The sequence below is a fragment of the Xenopus tropicalis genome, chromosome 6 (assembly GCF_000004195.4).
Source record: "Xenopus tropicalis strain Nigerian chromosome 6, UCB_Xtro_10.0, whole genome shotgun sequence".
NCBI classification, from domain to species: Eukaryota; Metazoa; Chordata; class Amphibia; order Anura; family Pipidae; genus Xenopus; species Xenopus tropicalis.
Window position 1 is genome coordinate 8248152 of NC_030682.2, and position 22121 is coordinate 8270272.

The 22121-nt window shown below is 42.5% G+C and overlaps 1 protein-coding gene across 1 annotated transcript in view; it reads left to right on the plus strand.

Moving 5' to 3' along the window:
- mindy4 (MINDY lysine 48 deubiquitinase 4) overlaps positions 1–22121 on the plus strand; it is a 64376-nt gene that overhangs the window by 1741 nt on the left and 40514 nt on the right. The window contains exons 2-7 of the mRNA NM_001079472.1: positions 129–248; positions 2337–2578; positions 5190–5457; positions 6155–6513; positions 16642–16694; positions 21736–21845. Of these exons, the coding sequence (NP_001072940.1) occupies positions 129–248; positions 2337–2578; positions 5190–5457; positions 6155–6513; positions 16642–16694; positions 21736–21845 (1152 nt within the window). The remainder of the gene's footprint in view (positions 1–128; positions 249–2336; positions 2579–5189; positions 5458–6154; positions 6514–16641; positions 16695–21735; positions 21846–22121) is intronic.

Consider the following 22121-nt stretch of genomic DNA (forward strand, 5'->3'; position numbering starts at 1 on the left):
ATCATGTAGAAGTCTGTTGCAAGTCTTTGCTTTGGGGTTTTGGAGGTTTTCGTATTTTTTTACGCTATGCTTCTGTCCTTTGCTTTCACTGCTCTTATATATTTTAACCCATGTCCTGTTTTCTGTAGGGTCTAAAAAAGACCAGCTTGACACTAGAGGAGGAGCTTCCTCGCGCTCCCCGGAGCATCAGTACCAGAAACGAACTGCGGGCGGCGCTACATTTGGACCGTCTGTATAAAGAGAACAAGGTAAAGACAAAGCACACAGAGAAACCCCAATCAGTAAAATCTGAATTATTTTGCACCATATTCTTGTGGCCTTTACTGTAGTCAGTGTGTCTATGGCTGTCAGGGTCCAACTGGGCCAGTGGGAAACCAGGAAAAAACCGTTGGGCTCTGCCGACCAGAACCGATCCCTGCTGGGTGCTCCGGGACCTGCAGGTCCACCTTGTCTGACGCGCCTAAGTTTGTGCGCTTGGGGGAGGGGGTTGGGTGAGCCGCGGGGGCCGGATGGGGTGTGTGGGGAACACGGTGGAGATCCCTTGGGTGGGTGTGGGGCACCTATGGTGGCAGTTTACACAGAGCATTTAGTTGTATATGTAGGCAACTGCCATACCATATCATATGTTTTGGGTTACAGAGGTATTTGGCTGCTATAGGGTGCTACTATTTCAGCCCACTGGGTGCAATTTAGGTTCTAATTTTGCAGAAAATACATTCTCTGCTAATCCAATAGCTATCAATGCTGTTTTTTAGCAGATGTGATTATAAAGGGCCAGCAAGGGCCACCTAAGTCTGTGGTAGGCCACCTGTTTTTACCATGGCTTCCTAGATGCAGTTTGTTGTTTTGAAATGGTTACAGGCAGCATTCCTTAATTTTATTAAAGGGGACCTGTCACCCTAAGAAATAAATCCTTTTCTGTCATGTTAGTAAAGCAAAATAAACTTTAATTACACTGTATAAATGATTACATTTATTTTTCCTTCAGTCTTGGAATTTACAGTCACAGCCAGCAGGCCGGCGCCATTTTGTATACACTGTTATTAAGGCAAAGCTTTGTATCCCCCCAAAATCGTATACATTTGCCATCTAGATGATATCTAGGAAGTGCTGAATGGAAAGTTAAAGTAATTGTAATTAAAAATCTGAGCTGTCAATCATATATTGCCTGCCGGAGGCATAGAGGCGGGGCAAGCAATATATGATTGACAGCTCAGATTTTTAAATGCATTTAGAACTGGTATGGATGATTTAATAAAATAAAGAATTAGGGACGTTTCATTAAACAGCTATTTCTGTGTGCGTGACAGGTCCTCTTTAAAACGCCTTTATTATTACAATTTGGGCAACAGCAATGTTTCGAGCCTAATTGGCTCTATCAAACTAACAGCCAAGTGTAAGTGATCTCCTTATATCCTGTGCAACACAGCACCACCTAGTGTTCAGTTATTATACAATTCAAAGATACAGTGTATTTCACTTATCTCTCAGACAATCAGAAGGTGTCCCATTGTATATATTCCATGTTAAAACCAATGGGAGTGAGATTATCTAGTTTTCTGATGCAGTTTGTTGTTTATCAAAGACCAAACATTTTCACCTGAGTCTGAGCTTTCAGAAGGAGCCAGCGCTACACATTAGAACTGCTTTCAGCTAACCTATTGTTTCTCCTACTCCCATGTAACTGGAGGAGTCCCAAGCCGGACTTGGATTTCTTACTATTGAGTGCTATTCTGATACCTACTGGGAGCTGCTATCTTGCTCCCTTCCCATTGTTCTGCTGATCGGCTGCTGGGGGTGAGGGGGGGGGGGATATCACTCCAACTTGCAGCGCAGCAGTAAAGTGTGCCTGAGTCTGAGCTTTCAGAAGGAGCCAGCGCTACACATTAAAACTGCTTTCAGCTAACCTATTGTTTCTCCTACTCTCATGTAACTGGAGGAGTCCCAAGCCGGACTTGGATTTCTTACTATTGAGTGCTATTCTGATACCTACTGGGAGCTGCTATCTTGCTCCCTTCCCATTGTTCTGCTGATCGGCTGCTGGGGGTGAGGGGGGGGGGGATATCACTCCAACTTGCAGCGCAGCAGTAAAGTGTGCCTGAGTCTGAGCTTTCAGAAGGAGCCAGCGCTACACATTAGAACTGCTTTCAGCTAACCTATTGTTTCTCCTACTCCCCTGTAATTGTAGGAGTCCCAAGCCAGACTTGGATTTCTGTAACATTTATGTGACCCAGTTCTACACCCAAGTGTCTAGTGTTACTGTACAGAAATAGTGTTACACATGGAATGCTTCAAAATTAAATTAGAATCGCTTCACCCTTTTGCTTTTTCTGCAGTTGACCGAGAAACCATTGAAAACCCTTCTGGAAATTATGACAAAGTACTTTTTAGAACACTCGGGAAAAACAAAAGCCTTAAACATGAGAGGCGAGCAGAACCCCGCACCCCCAAAGGGTCTCGCTACTAATCTACAGCAGAGACACGCCGGGGATTTGATGATGGCGGTGTGTGATGTATCTGATGATGAAACTGGAGAGAGCAGCGCCGTGTCGGATACGAGTAAAACAGAGATTTACAGGTACCTTTGGCGCCACCATCTGGGATTGCTGCTGTTATTGGGCAACTGTACATCTGATTGTAAAATATGTAACATTTCCTTAGTGATATCCCTCAGTCTGACATTTTTCCTGCTGTAAATCACAGACACATTGCAGAAGAAATAGATGTACTTGGTGAAAAAATTAGGCGCATCCATCTTGAAAGGACAAGGAAAGGGTAATACAACGGGGGTTGCCAAAATTTGACACACCTACCAGTGTATTAAAGGGGTTATTTTCCTTTGAGATAACTGTTAGTAGGATGTAGAGAGTGCTATTCTAAGACAATTGCAATTGGTCTTCTTTTTTTTTTAGTTATCTACCCCCGAATCTATGTTAACGGATTCGGGCGAATACAGAGCCAAATCCAAATCCTAATTAGCATTAGGGATGCACCGAATCCAGGATTTCGTTTGGTATTCGCAGAATCCATGTTCCTGGCCGAACCGAATAAATTAGCATACGCTAATTAGGATTTGGAGTTAAGTGAAAAAGATGTTCCCCTTCTGAATCCTAATTAGGGACGCACCGAATTTCAGATTCTGTTCGGGATTCGGGCCGGGTCCAGCCTTTTTTTCCAAAGTATTCAGTTTCGGACGAATCTTTGCTCTGCGCCGAACCAAATCCGAATCCTAATTAGCATGTGCTAATTAGCATTCAGAAGGGTTAAATGTTAGGGGGAAATTAACCCTTTCCGATTCTGATTAGCATATACTAATTGGGATTTGGTTCGGGATTTGGCCTGATCCGGAGGAACCCAAAAACAATGGTCTGCTGCATTCGGATTCAGTTCGGCATTTGACTGAATCCCTTGGGATGGATTTGGGGGTTCGGCTGAACCCAAAAAAACTGGGTTCAGTGCATCCCTAATTAGCATATGCTAATTAGGATTTGGAATTGTTAAATGTTGCTGTGCACGGCAAAAAATTTTACACTTTCATGTTGATGTGGCAACATTAACCCTTCCAAATCCTACTAGCATGTGCTAATTAGAATTCAGTTAGGCCAGGACCGTGGATGCAGCTGAATCTGAACCCTGTCAAAAAAGGGCGAATCCTGGATTCGGTGCATCCCTAATAAAGTGTCTCGATAATGCTTGAATCATTCGTACAAAAATTTCAAGTTTAAATTTGAAAATCCCGATTTTTTATTTTTTTTTTAGTTAAAAAATTCCAGTATAAATAGACATTCTTTCCGTAAATCCCCTTTATTTTTCCCAAACAGGACGTGCTCCTGCGGCCATTTTAGGAGCATTGGCAATTCTTGGAAAACAATAATGAGTTTAAGTTTCACTTGAAACTGGGTGAAATAGAAAACAATGAGGGGATTAACTTCCCCTTGAAACTGGGTGAAATAGAAAACAATGATGGGATTAACTTCCCCTTGAAACTGGGTGAAATAGAAAACAATGATGGGATTAATTTCCCCTTGAAACTGGGTGAAATAGAAAACAATGATGGGATTAACTTCCCCTTGAAACTGGGTGAAATAGAAAACAATGATGGGATTAATTTCCCCTTGAAACTGGGTGAAATAGAAAACAATGATGGGATTAACTTCCCCTTGAAACTGTGTGAAATAGAAAACAATGAGGGGATTAACTTCCCTTTGAAAGTGAATGAAATAGAAAACAATGATGGGATTAACTTCCCTTTGAAACTGTGTGAAATAGAAAACAATGATGGGATTAATTTCCCCTTGAAAATGTGTGAAATAGAAAACAATGATGGGATTAACTTCCCTTTGAAAGTGAATGAAATAGAAAACAATGATGGGATTAACTTCCCTTTGAAACTGTGTGAAATAGAAAACAATGATGGGATTAATTTCCCCTTGAAACTGTGTGAAATAGAAAACAATGAGGGGATTAACTTCCCTTTGAAAGTGAATGAAATAGAAAACAATGATGGGATTAACTTCCCTTTGAAACTGTGTGAAATAGAAAACAATGATGGGATTAATTTCCCCTTGAAAATGTGTGAAATAGAAAACAATGATGGGATTAACTTCCCTTTGAAACTGTGTGAAATAGAAAACAATGATGGGATTAACTTCCCTTTGAAAGTGGGTGAAATAGAAAACAATGATGGGATTAACTTCCCTTTGAAACTGTGTGAAATAGAAAACAATGATGGGATTAACTTCCCTTTGAAAGTGGGTGAAATAGAAAACAATGAGGGGATTAACTTCCCTTTGAAAGTGGGTGAAATAGAAAACAATGAGGGGATTAACTTCCCTTTGAAAGTGGGTGAAATAGAAAACAATGAGGGGATTAACTTCCCTTTGAAACTGGATGAAATAGAAAACAATGATGGGATTAACTTCCCTTTGAAACTGTGTGAAATAGAAAACAATGAGGGGATTAACTTCCCCTTGAAACTGTGTGAAATAGAAAACAATGATGGGATTAACTTCCCCTTGAAAGTGGGTGAAATAGAAAACAAAAAGGAGATTCACTTCCCCTTGAAAATGTGCCAAGGACAGGCTGTCACTGACTATTCTATTCCTCTACTATTCTAAACCTCCATAGGATTCAATAGATAAATAGATTATCTTTAGCTTTCTCACATATATATATATATTTTTCTACAGAAGCCAAAATGACCTGCAGTTTAATAAGTCAAATCATTTGAAAGGCCCAGATCGCAAACAGAAGCAAACAGAGGCCGGTGTGACTAGCACGGGGGTGTGCAGCGAAGGAGAATTAATGCCCCCGAGAGTGAACATTCGGGAACACCAGGAAAGGGAGAGCTGGGAAATGGCTTTGGGAGCAAAAAGCTCTAGAAGTGAAACACAAAGGCCCAGATCAAGCCGGATGGTGAGGGGAATGATGTCTGGCCCGACTGCCAGCTCCCAAGAGGTACTTGGTTTCATAGGTTACACTGCATTCTGGGGATTTGTTCTGCATTCTAATAACAGTAATACTATATGGCACCTTGATATAATGCACCGCAGTCACCCAGGATTTCTGTGACAATAATATAATGAGGATATGGCAATTGTTTGGTCATGGATCTTAAATGTGACTTCTAATATCCTTATCATTTACAGTAGGGGGTACATTATCCCTTATAATACATGAGTGATACTCAGAGTTCCCTGTATAACTCAGCCTGCAGCCTTGTGCCTTTATATGGGCACAGAACCCCTCAGTGACTGCTAATATCCTTATCATTTACAGTAGGGGGTACATTATCCCTTATAATACATGAGTGATACTCAGAGTTCCCTGTATAACTCAGCCTGCAGCCTTGTGCCTTTATATGGGCACAGAACCCCTCAGTGACTGCTAATATCCTTATCATTTACAGTAGGGGGTACATTATCCCTTATAATACATGAGTGATACTCAGAGTTCCCTGTATAACTCAGCCTGCAGCCTTGTGCCTTTATATGGGCACAGAACCCCTCAGTGACTGCTAATATCCTTATCATTTACAGTAGGGGGTACATTATCCCTTATAATACATGAGTGATACCGGTGCTTTTTATTTTAGATTTTTCAAACTCAGACCTGTATTCTCACTTGACACCATCATTATTTTTTTTGCCTTTAGGATTCCTTGAAAAAGCGAGGACCAAGGCGATCTGCTGCGGCAAACACCCCAAATCCCATCAAAGGGGAAGTTCTTAGTGAGATTACGGGGGGTATGGGGGAGCCGAGTACCATTGCTCCTGCCAATACAGCCCTAAAACTTGGCAAGGAATTTGCTGCGAAGCTTTTATCCACTTCTGAGAACCTAAGAAATGTCTCTCTCTGTTCTACGAACGCCGTTCCCAAGCCAAACGCCTTCGCTGCCGCCGAAACTGCCGCAGATGGAAAAGGCGCAACAGAAGCCTCCCCGTATGCCTCAAACGAACACCGAAGACGCTCAGGATTTTCCAATATGGATTTGAACTCCGCGTCCTTAGCCAAGTGGGTATCCCGTTTGAAAAATTTAATTCAAAAAGATGAAATCTAATTAAGCAGAATTATCTGTTTGTTTTATATATTTCTACTGTTTATATTGCCTTTATTTATGGTGCTTAGGGGTTCAGTACTCAGGTCACTGGATTCAGAGAGGAATCATCTCCTTGTGGCCTTGGAGTTGATGAACCTTTGTGTCCAGTCGCCTCTGGATCTTTTTCCACTGCTTACTGGGACACATCAAGTAGGTCTTTAAAAAAATGACAGTAATGTGCAGAGGGCAGGGTATTGCCAGGGCTACACAGGCCCAGTGCCGTCAGTGTTACCATTTATAGCTCCACACCAAAGCCTACTAGACTGCCCTTAGACTGGTCATGGTCTTCATTGGTCTTCATTGGTCTTCATCAGCTGACGCGTGTGCTTGCTGTCCTTTCCTTGGCCATATCACATTAGCATTCTTTTTAGAGTGTTCCCATAAATTATCAACAAATAATAAGGTATATATAGTATTGTTCCCTTCTGCCTGTGCAAACAGCTGGGCTAAAACAGGAGTATCTTTGGGCCCAGGTATTTTTATAACCTGCCACAGTACTGATGTTACTCTAGCTAGATCAGCTGATCCCCAACCAGTGGCTCAGGGGTAACATGTTGCTCCCCAACCCCTTGGATGTTGCTCCCAGTGCCCCCAAACCAGGGAGTTATTTTTGAATTCCTGACTTGGGGGCAAGTTTTGGTTGAATAAAAACAAGAAGAAAACAACAAAAGCCCTCTGTAAGCTGATAGTGTGCATAGAGGCACCTAATAGCCAATCACAGGAAATTAAGCTAGCCATATGCACACTCATATTGCCTGCCCAGTAGGCCAGTAATGACAGTTACACCAGCAACATGTTGGCCCATGTATTGGCCAACTGATATTTGGTGTATTGATCAAATATCATGGATGATGTAGAGCAGTGCTGTCCAACTTCTGCGGTGCCGAGGGCCGGAATTTCTCTAGAATACATGGGGGAGGGCCACTAATGTAAGCCAGTTTTGGCCACTCCCCTTTTTTTGAACCACACCCACTTCAAACCACTCCCATTTTATCACAATGGTGGTAGTGCAGCAAAAACCCAAATGCTTGGTCCTCACTGCGGGGATATGAACAGTTATTCATATATGAAAGAATTATATAATGTCATATTAAAACACTCCCTTAAATCCATATGCCTCCTCCTCCCCTGTGGATAGCACAGCAACCCCCAGCACATACTTACACACCTTAGGGACCATTTAATGGCTGTTCCCAACAAACTCCCAGAACAAACCCCTGCCAGGTTCACCTCTCACAGGCAGCATAGGGCAGGCAGAGTATGGCATACACAGGCAGCACTCTGCCTCCCTTATGCTGTCTGTGTGTGCCATACTCTGCCTGCACTATGCTGCCTGTGTGTTCCATACCCTCCATGCCCTATGCTGCCTGTGTGTTCCATACCCTCCCTGCCCTATACTGCCTATGTGCCATACTTTGCCTACCCTATGCTGTCTGTGTGTGCCATATACACAGGCAGCATAGTCCAGGCACTACATACAATGTCTGAGGTGTGAACAGGTGAACAATGGGGGTGATTACATCCTGAGCCTGAGGTGTGAACACTGCAGGGGGTGAACAATGCAGAAACTAAAAGGTGTAAAAAACAGATGGGATTACATGTTTAAACAATACAGAGGGATTACAGCCTGAATCTGAGGTGTGAACCATGCAGGGGGCCAGTTAATCACAGTACTGATACCATTTAATGCTTACTCAAAGGTAAGCCATCAAAGCAGCCAGACAGGTGGGGGGCCACACAGAGGGGGGTCGCGGGCCGCCAGTTGGACAGCACTGATGTAGAGCATAATATTCTGAGACAATGTGCAATTGGTCTTCATTTTTCATTCATTGCGGGTTTTTTAATTATTTCACTTTTTGTTCAGCAGCTCTCCAGTTTGGAGTTTCAGCGGCTATTTGGTTGCTAGGGTCCTAATTACCTTTTAAACCAAGGAGTGTTTTGAATGAGAGACTGATATATGAATAGGAGAGGGGCTGAATAGAAAAATAAGTACAATTACTACAAATAATAAAGACCAATTGAAAATGGCTTAAAATCGGCCTACTAAAAGTGAACCACCCTTTTAAGCATATCATGACTGCTTGTTTGGTGAGATGTCAAATGAAAGGACCTCTGTGTAATAGATCGTAGCTTTCTGCTGCAGTTACAGCCATTAAAAGCTCAGATCACACATTCCTTAGGGAGGGGGAAGAGGGAGAGAGGAGAGAACTGAGCAGACTCAAGCCCCAAACCTGAAGGAGCCCTAATAGAGATGAAGTCTGATACTGAAGAACATGTTCCCAAAAAAAGGAGACAAGAAAGCCTGTGTTTCTTTTGATAGAGGACTCAGTACAGCGTTTCTGTGAGTGCTTATGGCTGTATTTAGATAGACCTTTCTGATAAAGCTTACTTAGTTTTTACCTTTCCCCTGTGTTAGGCAAGAGGGGGCCCTTGCAGAAACCCCCCCAACAACATTGGGGTATCACTAGGGTGCTGTCAGTCTCAGTATACAATACAGAATATCAATTGTACTTTTTGTTTTGTTCTTCACCCCAAGGCGCTTCCCTGATCCCGGGGTGCCCACGGTCCACCCTAAAACCATCGCTACCCAAATGTGTCTTTTACTTTTGCTTCTCTCCTTCCCCATGAGAGTTGCTGGGCACGCGCCCCTAGTGTCGGAGAGGGTTATATTAGCACTTGAAATGGAGGGAAGTGCTGCAAAGAGACACGTCTATAGCAGGGTATGGAGTTGAGAGATCATAAGGGATTGGTGGGGAATAAGCCGTTGCCATGTAGCATGAATAATCCCTCAGAAGTATGAATGTATTACTGATCTCTCCATATGTATGAGTGTTACAGTGAGTGTTACAGCGAGACCCTCGCACTGCTGGAATCTCTATCCCTCCCCTCTGGTACCATAGCCTAAGGGTACAGCATCAAACCATCCGCTCACATATATACATAGGGGTGTGGGAATTATTCCATACGCAGAGGCGCCCCCCCGTGCCTTTGATTGGGCTTCAGTGGCTCTTGGATCTGCTGCACTGTGTGTTGCCGCATAAACATCAAATAATGAAAATGTAATTCTTACCAACTCATACATTAAAGGGGAGATTCACCTTCAGGGTTAATGTTTAGTATGCTATAGAATGCCCTATTCCTAGCAACTTTGCAATTGGTTTCCTTTATTTATTTTCTATTTTAGTTTTTTTTCAAATGGGGGTCACTGACCCCGGCAGCCTGGAACTATTGCTCTGTGAGGCTCCAGTTTTATTGTTACTGTTACTTTTTATTATTATTTAGGCTCCTCTATTCATATTGCAGTCTCTTTTTCAAACCACTGCCAGGTTGCTAGGTTAAATTGGGCCCTAGTAACCATATAGCTGCTGAAATTCCAACCCACATTGCTGCTGGACAAAAAGCTAAATAATTCAAAAACCACAATTAATAAAACATGAAGACCAAGTGCAAATAGCACTCTCTACATCATACTAAAAGCTAATTTAAAGGTGAACAACCTCTTTAAAGAGTTGGTTAACCTTTTAACATGTTATAGAATGGCCAGTTCTGAGCATCTTTTCAATTGGTCTTCATTATTATTTTTTTTTTTTATTGTTTTTGAATTATTTGCCTTTTTTTTCAGCTTTTAAATGGGGGTCACTGACCCCGTCAGCCAAATCCTATTGCTCTGTGAGGCTACAATTTTATTGTTATTGTTACTTTTTATTACTTATCTTTCTATTAATGTCCTCTCCTATTCATATATCAGTCTCTCATTCAAATTACTCCCTGGTTGCTAAGGTCATTTGGACCCCAACAACCAAATAGCTGCTGCAACTCCAAACTGGAGAGCTGCTGAACAAAAAGTGATATAATTTAAAAACTGCAAATAATAAAAATGAAGACCAATTGCAAATTGAATATTACTCTCTACATCGTACTGAAACTGATGAATTTGGTAAATTTGTTATAATAAAAAAAAAAAAACAAATAAAAAAGAGTTCAGCCTATTCTACAAGCCAACACCAGGTGGCAGCACATGTTCATTCATTCCCCAGTTTGGGGCTCGACCTGCACTGTTTTTAAGGGATTCGGTAAAGAATACGTGACCTTAGCGGCTGCTTTTATATTGGCCCTGCCTCAATCCTGTAGTTGCACATAAAAGCTCTACAGACTGACATTATTTGAATTGTTATCCTTATAAGGAACGCTTGATGTCAGGATAACTCCATGTTCTTTATCTAGTATAAATAAATTTAAAGCAACTGGACTTGTTTGGTAATCATTGAAGACGTTTCACTACTCATCCGAGCAGCTTCTTCAGTTCAACTGACTGGTATGGGAAGTCCTCAGCATATATACTCTTCCATGTTCTTTAGCTTTTTCCTTGCACTTGGAGTGTTTGCAACCTAATATTTTAAGGCTAAATTTGTTAAAGAGCCCCAGACAAGACAGAAACCCCTAATATCCCTATCCCTGTGATCTGTTCCTTCAAAAAGTAGAAATAAATACAATTTTAATATGCTGAAATCCAGCTGCAAAACAGTTCTTCTCTTTCTGCATCATTGGAAATCCTGGCAGGGGAGGAGGGACTAAAACACTGATGTTACAAATTGTAACCACTTCCCCACAGCTTACAGACAGCATGCAGGAACTACATAACCCACAATGCATTGCACTGGGATGTTCCTTACAAATCTCTTATCTTGCCTTCAGGTTGGGCATCTAGACTGCAAGTCTAAAGGTTTTAGGGCCAGTTGACTCATGAGTTTGCTTGGGAGAAACGGTGTTTATTCGTTGGACTTGGGGAAGGTCTTGGTAGGCTTGGTCTAGGTGTGCTGGGGAGGTAGGCAAGGTCTAGGTGTGCTGGGGAGGTAGGCCAGGTCTAGGTTGGCTGGGGAGGTAGGCCAGGTCTAGGTGTGCTGGGGAGGTAGGCCAGGTCTAGGTGTGCCGGGGAGGTAGGCCAGGTCTAGGTGTGATGGGGAGGTAGGCCAGGTAAGGGTGTGCCGGGGAGGTAGGCCAGGTCTAGGTGTGCTGGGGAGGTAGGCCAGGTCTAGGTGCCGGGGAGGTAGGCCAGGTCTAGGTGTGCCGGGGAGGTAGGCCAGGTCTAGGTGTGATGGGGAGGTAGGCCAGGTAAGTGTGTGCCGGGGAGGTAGGCCAGGTCTAGGTGTGCCGGGGAGGTAGGCCAGGTCTAGGTGTGACGAGGAGGTAGGCCAGGTCTAGGTGTGACGAGGAGGTAGGCCAGGTCTAGGTGTGCCGGGGAGGTAGGCCAGGTCTAGTTGTGACGGGGAGGTAGGCCAGGTCTAGGTGCTGGGGAGGTAGGCCAGGTCTAGGTGCCGGGGAGGTAGGCCAGCTCTAGGTGCCGGGGAGGTAGGCCAGCTCTAGGTGCCGGGGAGGTAGGCCAGCTCTAGGTGCCGGGGAGGTAGGCCAGCTCTAGGTGCCGGGGAGGTAGACCAGGTCTAGGTGACGGGAAGGTAGGCCAGTCAGGGTGTGCCAGGGAAGGGCACAAGCTCCAGAAAGATGCTGCAGCTGAGAATGTGGCAGATGGGATACAGAGAGGCAAAGGACTGAAGTAGGATAGGGAGAGTTGTTTGGGATTAGGCGTTGCTTTCAATGTTCGGGTTAAGAGTTTGAATTCAGTATAATTGGCATAGGAGCCACGGAAAGTTTCTGCATGGGAATAAGCAGATATGGAGCTGTGGGGCTGTGGCGCTGCTGGGTGAATCCAGTATTTAGAACTGAATGATGCAGAGATGGAGGCTTGTGTGGAATCATGGAAAGTTGCAGAAGTCTAGACAGGAAATGATAAGGGAATGGGTAAGGCTCGTGCCCCTTTCTGGGCTGGGAATGGACATTGATGCACAGATGAAAGTGGCACGATTGGGAAGGGTCTGACCATTGGGGTTTCAGATGCCTCCTATACAGTGAGCCTGGGTCAGTGCTGGTGTTTATATGGAGTGAGAGTGCCGGGGCCGGGTAGGGTAACGCTGCCACTCATTAGGCCCCACTAAGCACCTTCCTTTCCAACATCTTGGATACATAGAAGGGGAAATTTTAAGACTTATAGTAAAATCCCTGCTTCCCCAACACACTCACTGGGTGCTTATCCTGCAATTGGGGGGCACTGCTTAACCAGGGGGTCTGGAGTTAAACCGGGCAGCACATTTGGCTTTTCTATTGTCCCCAAAAGCCTATAAATCAATTATTGCCCTCTGAGGCTACAATTTTATTGTTATTGCTCATATTTATAACTGTTTTCTGTTCAGGTCACTCTCCTATTCATATACCCATATCTCTCATTCAAACCACTCTCTGGTTGCTAAGGTCATTTGGACCCTAGCAACCAGATAACCGCTAATATTCCCAACTAAAAAGCTGCTGAACAAAAAGTAAAACAGCTAAATAAAACTATAGATAATACAAAATGAAGACCAATTGCAAAATGTCTCAGAATATTACCCCCTACAAGTGAACAGTGAACAACCCCTTTAGCATCACTTGTGTTCGAATGAAAACTTTATTGTTATCAAAACAAGAACCAGTGCAAACGTGAATGTGTATTTATTGTTGTTAGCGCCGTTGTGTTTAGGAAATAATGGACAATGGAGGGAAAGGGCTAAATAACACAACCATAAACTGTCAATAGCAAAGAATAGATCATCGGTCTTGATTCCATTTCCGTGACTTTTCCCATCGGTCTGACAGCTTCACATCCTCACAGCTCCGCATCCCCAATAAGTCCCGAGGCGGCTTTCTATCCTACCCTGACGCCAGCACTTCTGCCTTACGCCATTCAGGAAGGGGTAAAAGAATAGGGCGGCCAGAACCTGCCATCAGAGACTAAACACAGCATGCCCAAAATAAAACAGTACCTGTACTTGATCCCAACTAAGATAAAATTACCCCTTATTGGGGCAGAACAGCCCTATTGGGTTTATTTAATGGTTAAATGATTCCCTTTTCTCTGTAATAATAAAACAGTACCTGTACTTGATCCCAACTAAGATATAATTACCCCTTATTGGGGCAGAACAGCCCTATTGGGTTTATTTCATGGTTAAATGATTCCCTTTTCTCTGTAATAATAAAACAGTACCTGTACTTGATCCCAACTAAGATATAATTACCCCTTATTGGGGCAGAACAGCCCTATTGGGTTTATTTCATGGTTAAATGATTCCCTTTTCTCTGTAATAATAAAACAGTACCTGTACTTGATCCCAACTAAGATATAATTACCCCTTATTGGGGCAGAACAGCCCTATTGGGTTTATTTAATGGTTAAATGATTCCCTTTTCTCTGTAATAATAAAACAGTACCTGTACTTGATCCCAACTAAGATATAATTACCCCTTATTGGGGCAGAACAGCCCTATTGGGTTTATTTAATGGTTAAATGATTCCCTTTTCCCTGTAATAATAAAACAGTACCTGTACTTGATCCCAACTAAGATATAATTACCCCTTATTGGGGCAGAACAGCCCTATTGGGTTTATTTAATGGTTAAATGATTCCCTTTTCCCTGTAATAATAAAACAGTACCTGTACTTGATCCCAACTAAGATATAATTACCCCTTATTGGGGGCAGAACAGCCCTATTGGGTTTATTTAATGGTTAAATGATTCCCTTTTCTCTGTAATAATAAAACAGTACCTGTACTTGATCCCAACTAAGATATAATTACCCCTTATTGGGGGCAGAACAGCCCTATTGGGTTTATTTAATGGTTAAATGATTCCCTTTTCTCTGTAATAATAAAACAGTACCTGTACTTGATCCCAACTAAGATATAATTACCCCTTATTGGGGGCAGAACAGCCCTATTGGGTTCACTCAATATTGAGTTGATTTTTATCAGCCATAAGTTATAGGGATCCAAATTACAGAAAGATCCCTTATCGGGAAAACCCCAGGTCCCGAACCTTTTGGATAAAAGGTCCCATATGTAGCATATAGCATGTGTTCATTCCTGAAAGGATTCCAGACAAAATGTTTGTTTTATGTTTGCCCTTTATTCATTCTTCACTCTCCCCTCATTAGCCCGTTGGCACAATCACCCCCCTTGCTGCCCCCCTATCTCTATTCTCCCTTTTGTTTATCTCTCTCCTCTTTCTCACGCCTGGATATCTTTCTCCCATCTATATATATATACACGCTGATTTTCTGACACAAACCAGTTTTTTATCTCTGGAGACCCAGACTTATGGGCAGGGGTAGGAAAGACCGGTGGGTACGACTTGTTCTGCTCCTGCTTCCTTTTCAGCGTGTTTGTACAGGAAAACCCGGCAGGACAAGAAAGGAAGGAGAGTAACTGGGAATTATCTGCATTGCTGGAACAATTGATTTGTTTGGGTGAAGCCTGTAATTACCTCTCACTTTTTATAGATCCCTTTAGCAGGATGTGAGCGTTATATGTGAAAGAACCTCACCAGAAATAACCGCACAATGGCCTGACTCTCCGTACAGTGCCGCCAAACTCAGGTCTCTTACTCAGCTGCTTCCCAGATTCAGGTGTGACAACCAGCAGTGCAGAGAATGTAAACAGCCAGGCAGATACTGCAGTAACTAATATAACAATAGAAATTAAAGGTAAGAACCTACGGCTTGTGGAAAGGCCATCAAATCACTTCGCAGGACTTCGGAAAAATAAGTGATGTGATAGCCCTTTACATCACTTCGGTAATCAGAAGTTTCCTCCTGCAGACAACTTCACGCAACTTCGGAAAAAGAAGTGATGCGAAGGGCTTTCCACCGGCGACACTTGTTGTTGCCAGTGGAAAGCCTTTTCAGGACAGTTTGTCGCCCATGATAGCAGAGATCTATTGCGGGCAACTCAGTCTTCCCATGGGTTCTTGCCCTTAGGCTAAGGACCCACAGAGTGGTTCAGTTGCCCTGAGTAGATCTCTGCTATCACATCGACTAACCGCTCTAAAATGCAACAGTAGGAGTCTCCGGTGGAAAGGCTATTGCAACACTTCTTTTTCCGAAGTCCTGTGAAGCGATGTGATGCCCTTTACATCACTTCGGTAATTAGAAGTTTCCTCCTGCGGACAACTTCACGCAACTTCGGAAAAAGAAGTGATGCGAAGGGCTTTCCACCAGCGACACCTGTTGTTGCCGGTGGAAAGCCTTTTCAGGATGGTTTGTCGCCCGCGATAGCAGAGATAGCGACTTAGCCTTTCCATGGGTTGTTGCCCTTAGGCTAAGGACCTATGGAGTGGTTCAGTTGCCCACAACAGATCTCTGCTATTTGGACTAACCGCTCCAAAAAGCCTTTCCACCAGCAGCAGTAGGAGTCTCCGGTGGAATCACATCGCTTCTTTTTCTGAAGTCCTGTGAAGCGATGTGATGGGTGGGAAGCCATTTGGAAGATGACAATTTAGCGGCTGCTAGAAGCATCCTTGTGCTAGCGCTTAGTCTAACTCACATTCTGGAGTTGAGCAGCTGCTAGAAATGATACAAAGCCATTATTTGTACTCAAAAAAAAAAAAAAAAAATGAGGCCACAACTTGGCCAAAATATGTATTCTCATGTGCTACGTCAAGGTCCCCCAGCAAAGAGTTTAACTGAGCAGGAAGACCATGTTGCACTTACCCTTGGGGGAAATCTTTCCTCCAATATTCCCACCTTGGGTGGCCGATATCCTGCTAATGTGATCACTTGGCCCTAGGGCCAAACTAATTGCAATGAAGGGGATAGGAAAAGTCGGAGCGGGGGCCGATGCGGTCGCCCAATCCAATGACAAATCAAGCCTGTCCAATCAACATTTGCCCAATTACTGGCCAGATATCTGTTGGATCTGTCCGAGGGCCCCATACAGATAAGCTGCCGAGTTCCACAGCTGAAATCTGTCCACGTATGGGCACCTTTGTGGGTGATAAGGCACTTCCAAGGATTCTAATTAACTTTGTATTTTTACTTTTATTCCAGTGTCATTGGAATCAGACAGTGGCAACTGGGTCTGCCCCCCTTGCTGAATCTGTGTTTTTTTTTTTATAATTATTAATTTTTCTAAAATTCTAAATTGTTTTACTTATATACATATTTTAAAATTTTTCAGGAAAACGTTGCCGTTTCATCGAGAGAGAAATGATAAGGAAGATCTAAAATTAGGTTTGTATCACTCCAGCCTGATGAGCGAATATTGAGTTGGGGGGGGGGGGTGTTGTTTATCTGCTACCAGTGACCCCCGTGTATGCAGCTTTTTATTCCTATCCCAATAAATTGTGTTACAAAAATCTACAAATTGCTGAAAGGGCTTTGGGGCAAAGTGAAAAACAAGGGCATGGCCAGACCCCAGAAGCCCTTACTGCTCCAGCACTTGTATCTGCTGCCATACTAAATAATCCTCTTGTTTATCAAAGGGGTGGTTCACCTTTCAGTTAACTTTTAGTATGATGTAGAGAGTAAAATTTGACAATTTTTTTGCAATTTGCAATTTGTCTTCATTTTTTATTATTTGTAGTTTTTTAATTATTTCAATAATTGCTCAGCAGCTGTCCAGTTTAAAGTTATAATAACTGTCTGGTTGCTAGGGTCCAAATTACCTTAGCAACTGGGGAGTGGCTTAAATGAGAGACTGATATATGAATAGGAGAGGGACTGAATAGAAAAAAAAAGGTATTAAAAGAGCAATAGTTTTTGGCTGCCGGGGTCAGTGACCCCCATTTGACAGCTACAAAAAGGCAGAAGAAGAAGAAGGTAAATAATTTAAAAAAAACTATAAGAAATAAATAATGAAGACCAATTGAAAAGTTGCTTACAATTGTTCTTTCTATAACATACTTAAATTAAAGGTGAACCACCCCTTAATGCATTTGCTGAATATTGGTGTGGAAATTTGCAACAGAATTTAGCACTGATTAGCAAAAGGGGGGGGTGCATGCCATCTAATTCTTACCTTGAGTGCGTTGGGGGTGGGAGACCGGTGGCTCGGGGGAGCACCCAGCGGGGGTCTGGTCTGGGCCGCCGGGGCGACTATCTGCAAGGAGTGTGTATGTTCTCCCTGTGTCTGCCTGGGTTTCCTCTCACACTCCAAAAACATACAGGCAGTTTAACTGGCTTCTGATTAAATTGACCATATTATGTGTGAATAGAGTCCTTAGATTGTAAGCTCCTCTGGGGCAGGGACTGATAGGAATAATGAATAATCTCCATAAAGCACTGCGGGGTAAAGAGTAGATACTCTTTTTGCCTCTTTTTACATTAACAGCAGTAACTAGATGTTACTGGGCCCCACAGCAAAGTCATTTTGGGGCCCCCAAAATGTCCAGAGGTCGGCCTGTTTTACCAATTTAAATTGCTCGTTAATTAGGGTCTTGTGCAGCCCCCTATACCTTCTGGGCCCCCTTGCAGTCTGTTTCCTCTATAGTTACGCCCTGATTAACCGGTACATCAGGCTTACACCTGTAGGAGTGAAGGAGACGCACAAAGATTTACCCGAGGGATCACTTTATATAAACCATTTGGCATTCGATCATTTTCTGTCTTTTGCGCTTGGGTGGGGCTGCATCAGGCGTCAAGCTTCCAACTATCTTGTTAATCGTTAAGGCTTCCTGTTGTTTTTTTTTTAATCAGAATTTTCCAACAGAATTTCTGCTGTGAAAATCAGCCTTGGTTTGCATGAAGTTTTCCATGATATGATGCATTCTAGTTTCAGATAAACCAGAGCAGAGATACATGGAATTTCCAAGGACATTACAGAAGGAGGCATTCGGAGACCTATTTTCCCTGCCACCATCAAAGCAATGTAGAATCATTTATTTCCGCTTCCATGTCGTTCTATAGAGCAATAGCCTGACCATGAGTGCAACTGATTCCTCTCATAGCTTCCTGTCTGGGCACAATCCCGACAAGTTGAATAAATACACGCTCAGTGGCTGTTTGTTCTTCAGTCTATAGAAGCCTGCGAGTACAATAAAGGAAGGCTTCATGTATACACCAGGCTATAAATCATCAGCACAGTGCAACACATCAAACATAAAGGGCAAAGGGTGCAATACATTAACAGTATTTATTGTGAATATATGAATAAGACTGCCGTGCTGTGCGACTGCTGGAGGGGGGACCCAGCCTAAAGGCCAATTATGGCTGGATTTGGGATAACTGTTTATGGGTGGCCATACACATGGTCCTGTAGACCAATTCAGCAGCTTATCTGCCCATGTATGGGCCCCCCAACTGCCCTACCTGATCAATATCTGCCCAAAAATCCAGCAGGTGTTGATAAGGCAGGTTTGATTTATTTATTCTGATCGGGGACTACATTGGTTGATTGATAGGGTCCTCACTCTGACCAGCGAGCCATACAGTATAAGATTCGCCATACAGTACAGGTATGGGACCCATTATCCAGAATGCTCGGGACCTGGGGTTTTCTGGATAAGGGGTCTTTCTGTAATTCAGATCTCCTACCTTATGTTTGCTGAAAAAATTATTTAAACAGTAATTAAACCAACTAGGATTGTTTTGCTTCCAATAAGGGGTAATTATATCTTAGTTGGGATCAAGTACAGGTACTGTTTTATTATTACAGAGAAAAGGGAATCATTTAACCATTAAATAAACCCAATAGGGCTGTTCTGCCCCAATAAGGGGTAATTATATCTTAGTTGGGATCAAGTACAGGTACTGTTTTATTATTACAGAGAAAAGGGAATCATTTAACCATTAAATAAACCCAATAGGGCTGTTCTGCCCCAATAAGGGGTAATTATATCTTAGTTGGGATCAAGTACAGGTACTGTTTTGTTATTACAGAGAAAAGGGAATCATTTAACCATTAAATAAACACAATAGGGCTGTTCTGCCCCCAATAAGGGGTAATTATATCTTAGTTGGGATCAAGTACAGGTACTGTTTTATTATTACAGAGAAAAGGGAATCATTTAACCATTAAATAAACCCAATAGGGCTGTTCTGCCCCAATAAGGGGTAATTATATCTTAGTTAGGATCAAGTACAGGTACTGTTTTATTATTACAGAGAAAAGGGAATCATTTAACCATTAAATAAACCCAATAGGGCTGTTCTGCCCCCAATAAGGGGTAATTACAGTGGTGTGAAAAACTATTTGCCCCCTTCCTGATTTCTTTTTCTTTTGCATGTTTGTCACACAAAATGTTTCTGATCATCAAACACATTTAACTATTAGTCAAAGATAACACAAGTAAACACAAAATGCAGTTTTTAAATGAGGGTTTTTATTATTTAGGGAGAAAAAAAATCCAAACCTACATGGCCCTGTGTGAAAAAGTAATTGCCCCCTGAACCTAATAACTGGTTGGGCCACCCTTAGCAGCAATAACTGCAATCAAGCGTTTGCGATAACTTGCAACGAGTCTTTTACAGCGCTCTGGAGGAATTTTGGCCCACTCATCTTTGCAGAATTGTTGTAATTCAGCTTTATTTGAGGGTTTTCTAGCATGAACCGCCTTTTTAAGGTCATGCCACAACATCTCAATAGGATTCAGGTCAGGACTTTGACTAGGCCGCTCCAAAGTCTTCATTTTGTTTTTCTTCAGCCATTCAGAGGTGGGTTTGCTGGTTTGTTTTGGGTCATTGTCCTGCTGCAGCACCCAAGATCGCTTCAGCTTGAGTTGACGAACAGATGGCCGGACATTCTCCTTCAGGATTTTTTGGTAGACAGTAGAATTCATGGTTCCATCTATCACAGCAAGCCTTCCAGGTCCTGAAGCAGCAAAACAACCCCAGACCATCACACTACCACCACCATATTTTACTGTTGGTATGATGTTCTTTTTCTGAAATGCTGTGTTACTTTTACGCCAGATGTAACGGGACACGCACCTTCCAAAAAGTTCAACTTTTGTCTCGTCGGTCCACAAGATATTTTCCCAAAAGTCTTGGCAATCATTGAGATGTTTTTTAGCAAAATTGAGACGAGCCATAATGTTCTTTTAGCTTAAAAGTGGTTTGCACCTTGGAAATCTGCCATGCAGGCCGTTTTTGCCCAGTCTCTTTCTTATGGTGGAGTCGTGAACACTGACCTTAATTGAGGCAAGTGAGGCCTGCAGTTCTTTAGATGTTGTCCTGGGGTCTTTTGTGGCCTCTCGGATGAGTTGTCTCTGCGCTCTTGGGGTAATTTTGGTCGGCCAGCCACTCCTGGGAAGGTTCACCACTGTTCCATGTTTTTGCCATTTGTGGATAATGGCTCTCACTGTGGTTCACTGGAGTCCCAAAGCTTTAGAAATGGCTTTATAACCTTTACCAGACTGATAGATCTCAATTACTTTTGTTCTCATTTGTTCCTCAATTTCTTTGGATCTTGGCATGATGTCTAGCTTTTGAGGTGCTTTTGGGCTACTTCTCTGTGTCAGGTAGCTCCTATTTAAGTGATTTCTTGATTGAAACAGGTGTGGCAGTAATCAGGCCTGGGGGTGACTACAGAAATTGAACTCATTTGTGATAAACCACAGTTAAGTTATTTTTTTTAACAAGGGGGGCAATCACTTTTTCACACAGGGCCATGTAGATTTGGAGTTTTTTTTCTCCCTTAATAACATAAACCTTCATTTAAAAACTGCATTTTTTTGTTCAATTATGTTATCTTTGACTAATAGTTAACGGTTTTTGATGAGCAGAAACATTTAAGTGCGACAAACATGCAAAAGAATAAGAAATCAGGAAGGGGGCAAATAGTTTTTCACACCACTGTATATCTTAGTTGGGATCAAGTACAGGTACTGTTTTATTATTACAGAGAAAAGGGAATCATTTAACCATGAAATAAACCCAATAGGGCTGTTCTGCCCCAATAAGGGGTAATTATATCTTAGTTGGGATCAAGTACAGGTACTGTTTTATTATTACAGAGAAAAGGGAATCATTTAACCATTAAATAAACCCAATAGGGCTGTTCTGCCCCAATAAGGGGTAATTATATCTTAGTTGGGATCAAGTACAGGTACTGTTTTATTATTACAGAGAAAAGGGAATCATTTAACCATGAAATAAACCCAATAGGGCTGTTCTGCCCCCAATAAGGGCTAATTATGTCTTAGTTGGGAACAAGTATATAAATGAGCCCCTATATAATGTCTGTGTTTTTGCAGGGCAATAATCTAGTTAATAAACAGTTGGAAAGCATTTGCCTTGGCTCTCGCCATTTACGCAAGTATTTGTTTTCTTTCAGATGATGTTGAGGACTGTTTAGTAACTGAGGAAATCCGTAATATTCCAACTGCTCTTCCCGGGAATCTTAAGCAGATTGAAGGGAAACCTATTGATTTAGCCCAGGCAGTGGTAAGTGTTGCTTTGTTACACCATTCTGTATGTCCTTGTGTCTCCCACCCCACTGGGGAAATGTATGTAGGAAGGGTGTGCAGGAAGCAATAAAAGATAAATAACAAACACAAATACTGCTTACTGTTTCAGGTGGTGCGGGTTTATCTGCAGTTTCCTCTCTGCGCAATGTCATTTGTGTTTGGTAATATTATATTAACTGCATCCGGTTACCTACAAATTGTGTTACTGGTCTAAAAGTGGTCCTTTCCTTCTTGGGGGTCCGAGGTGGCACAA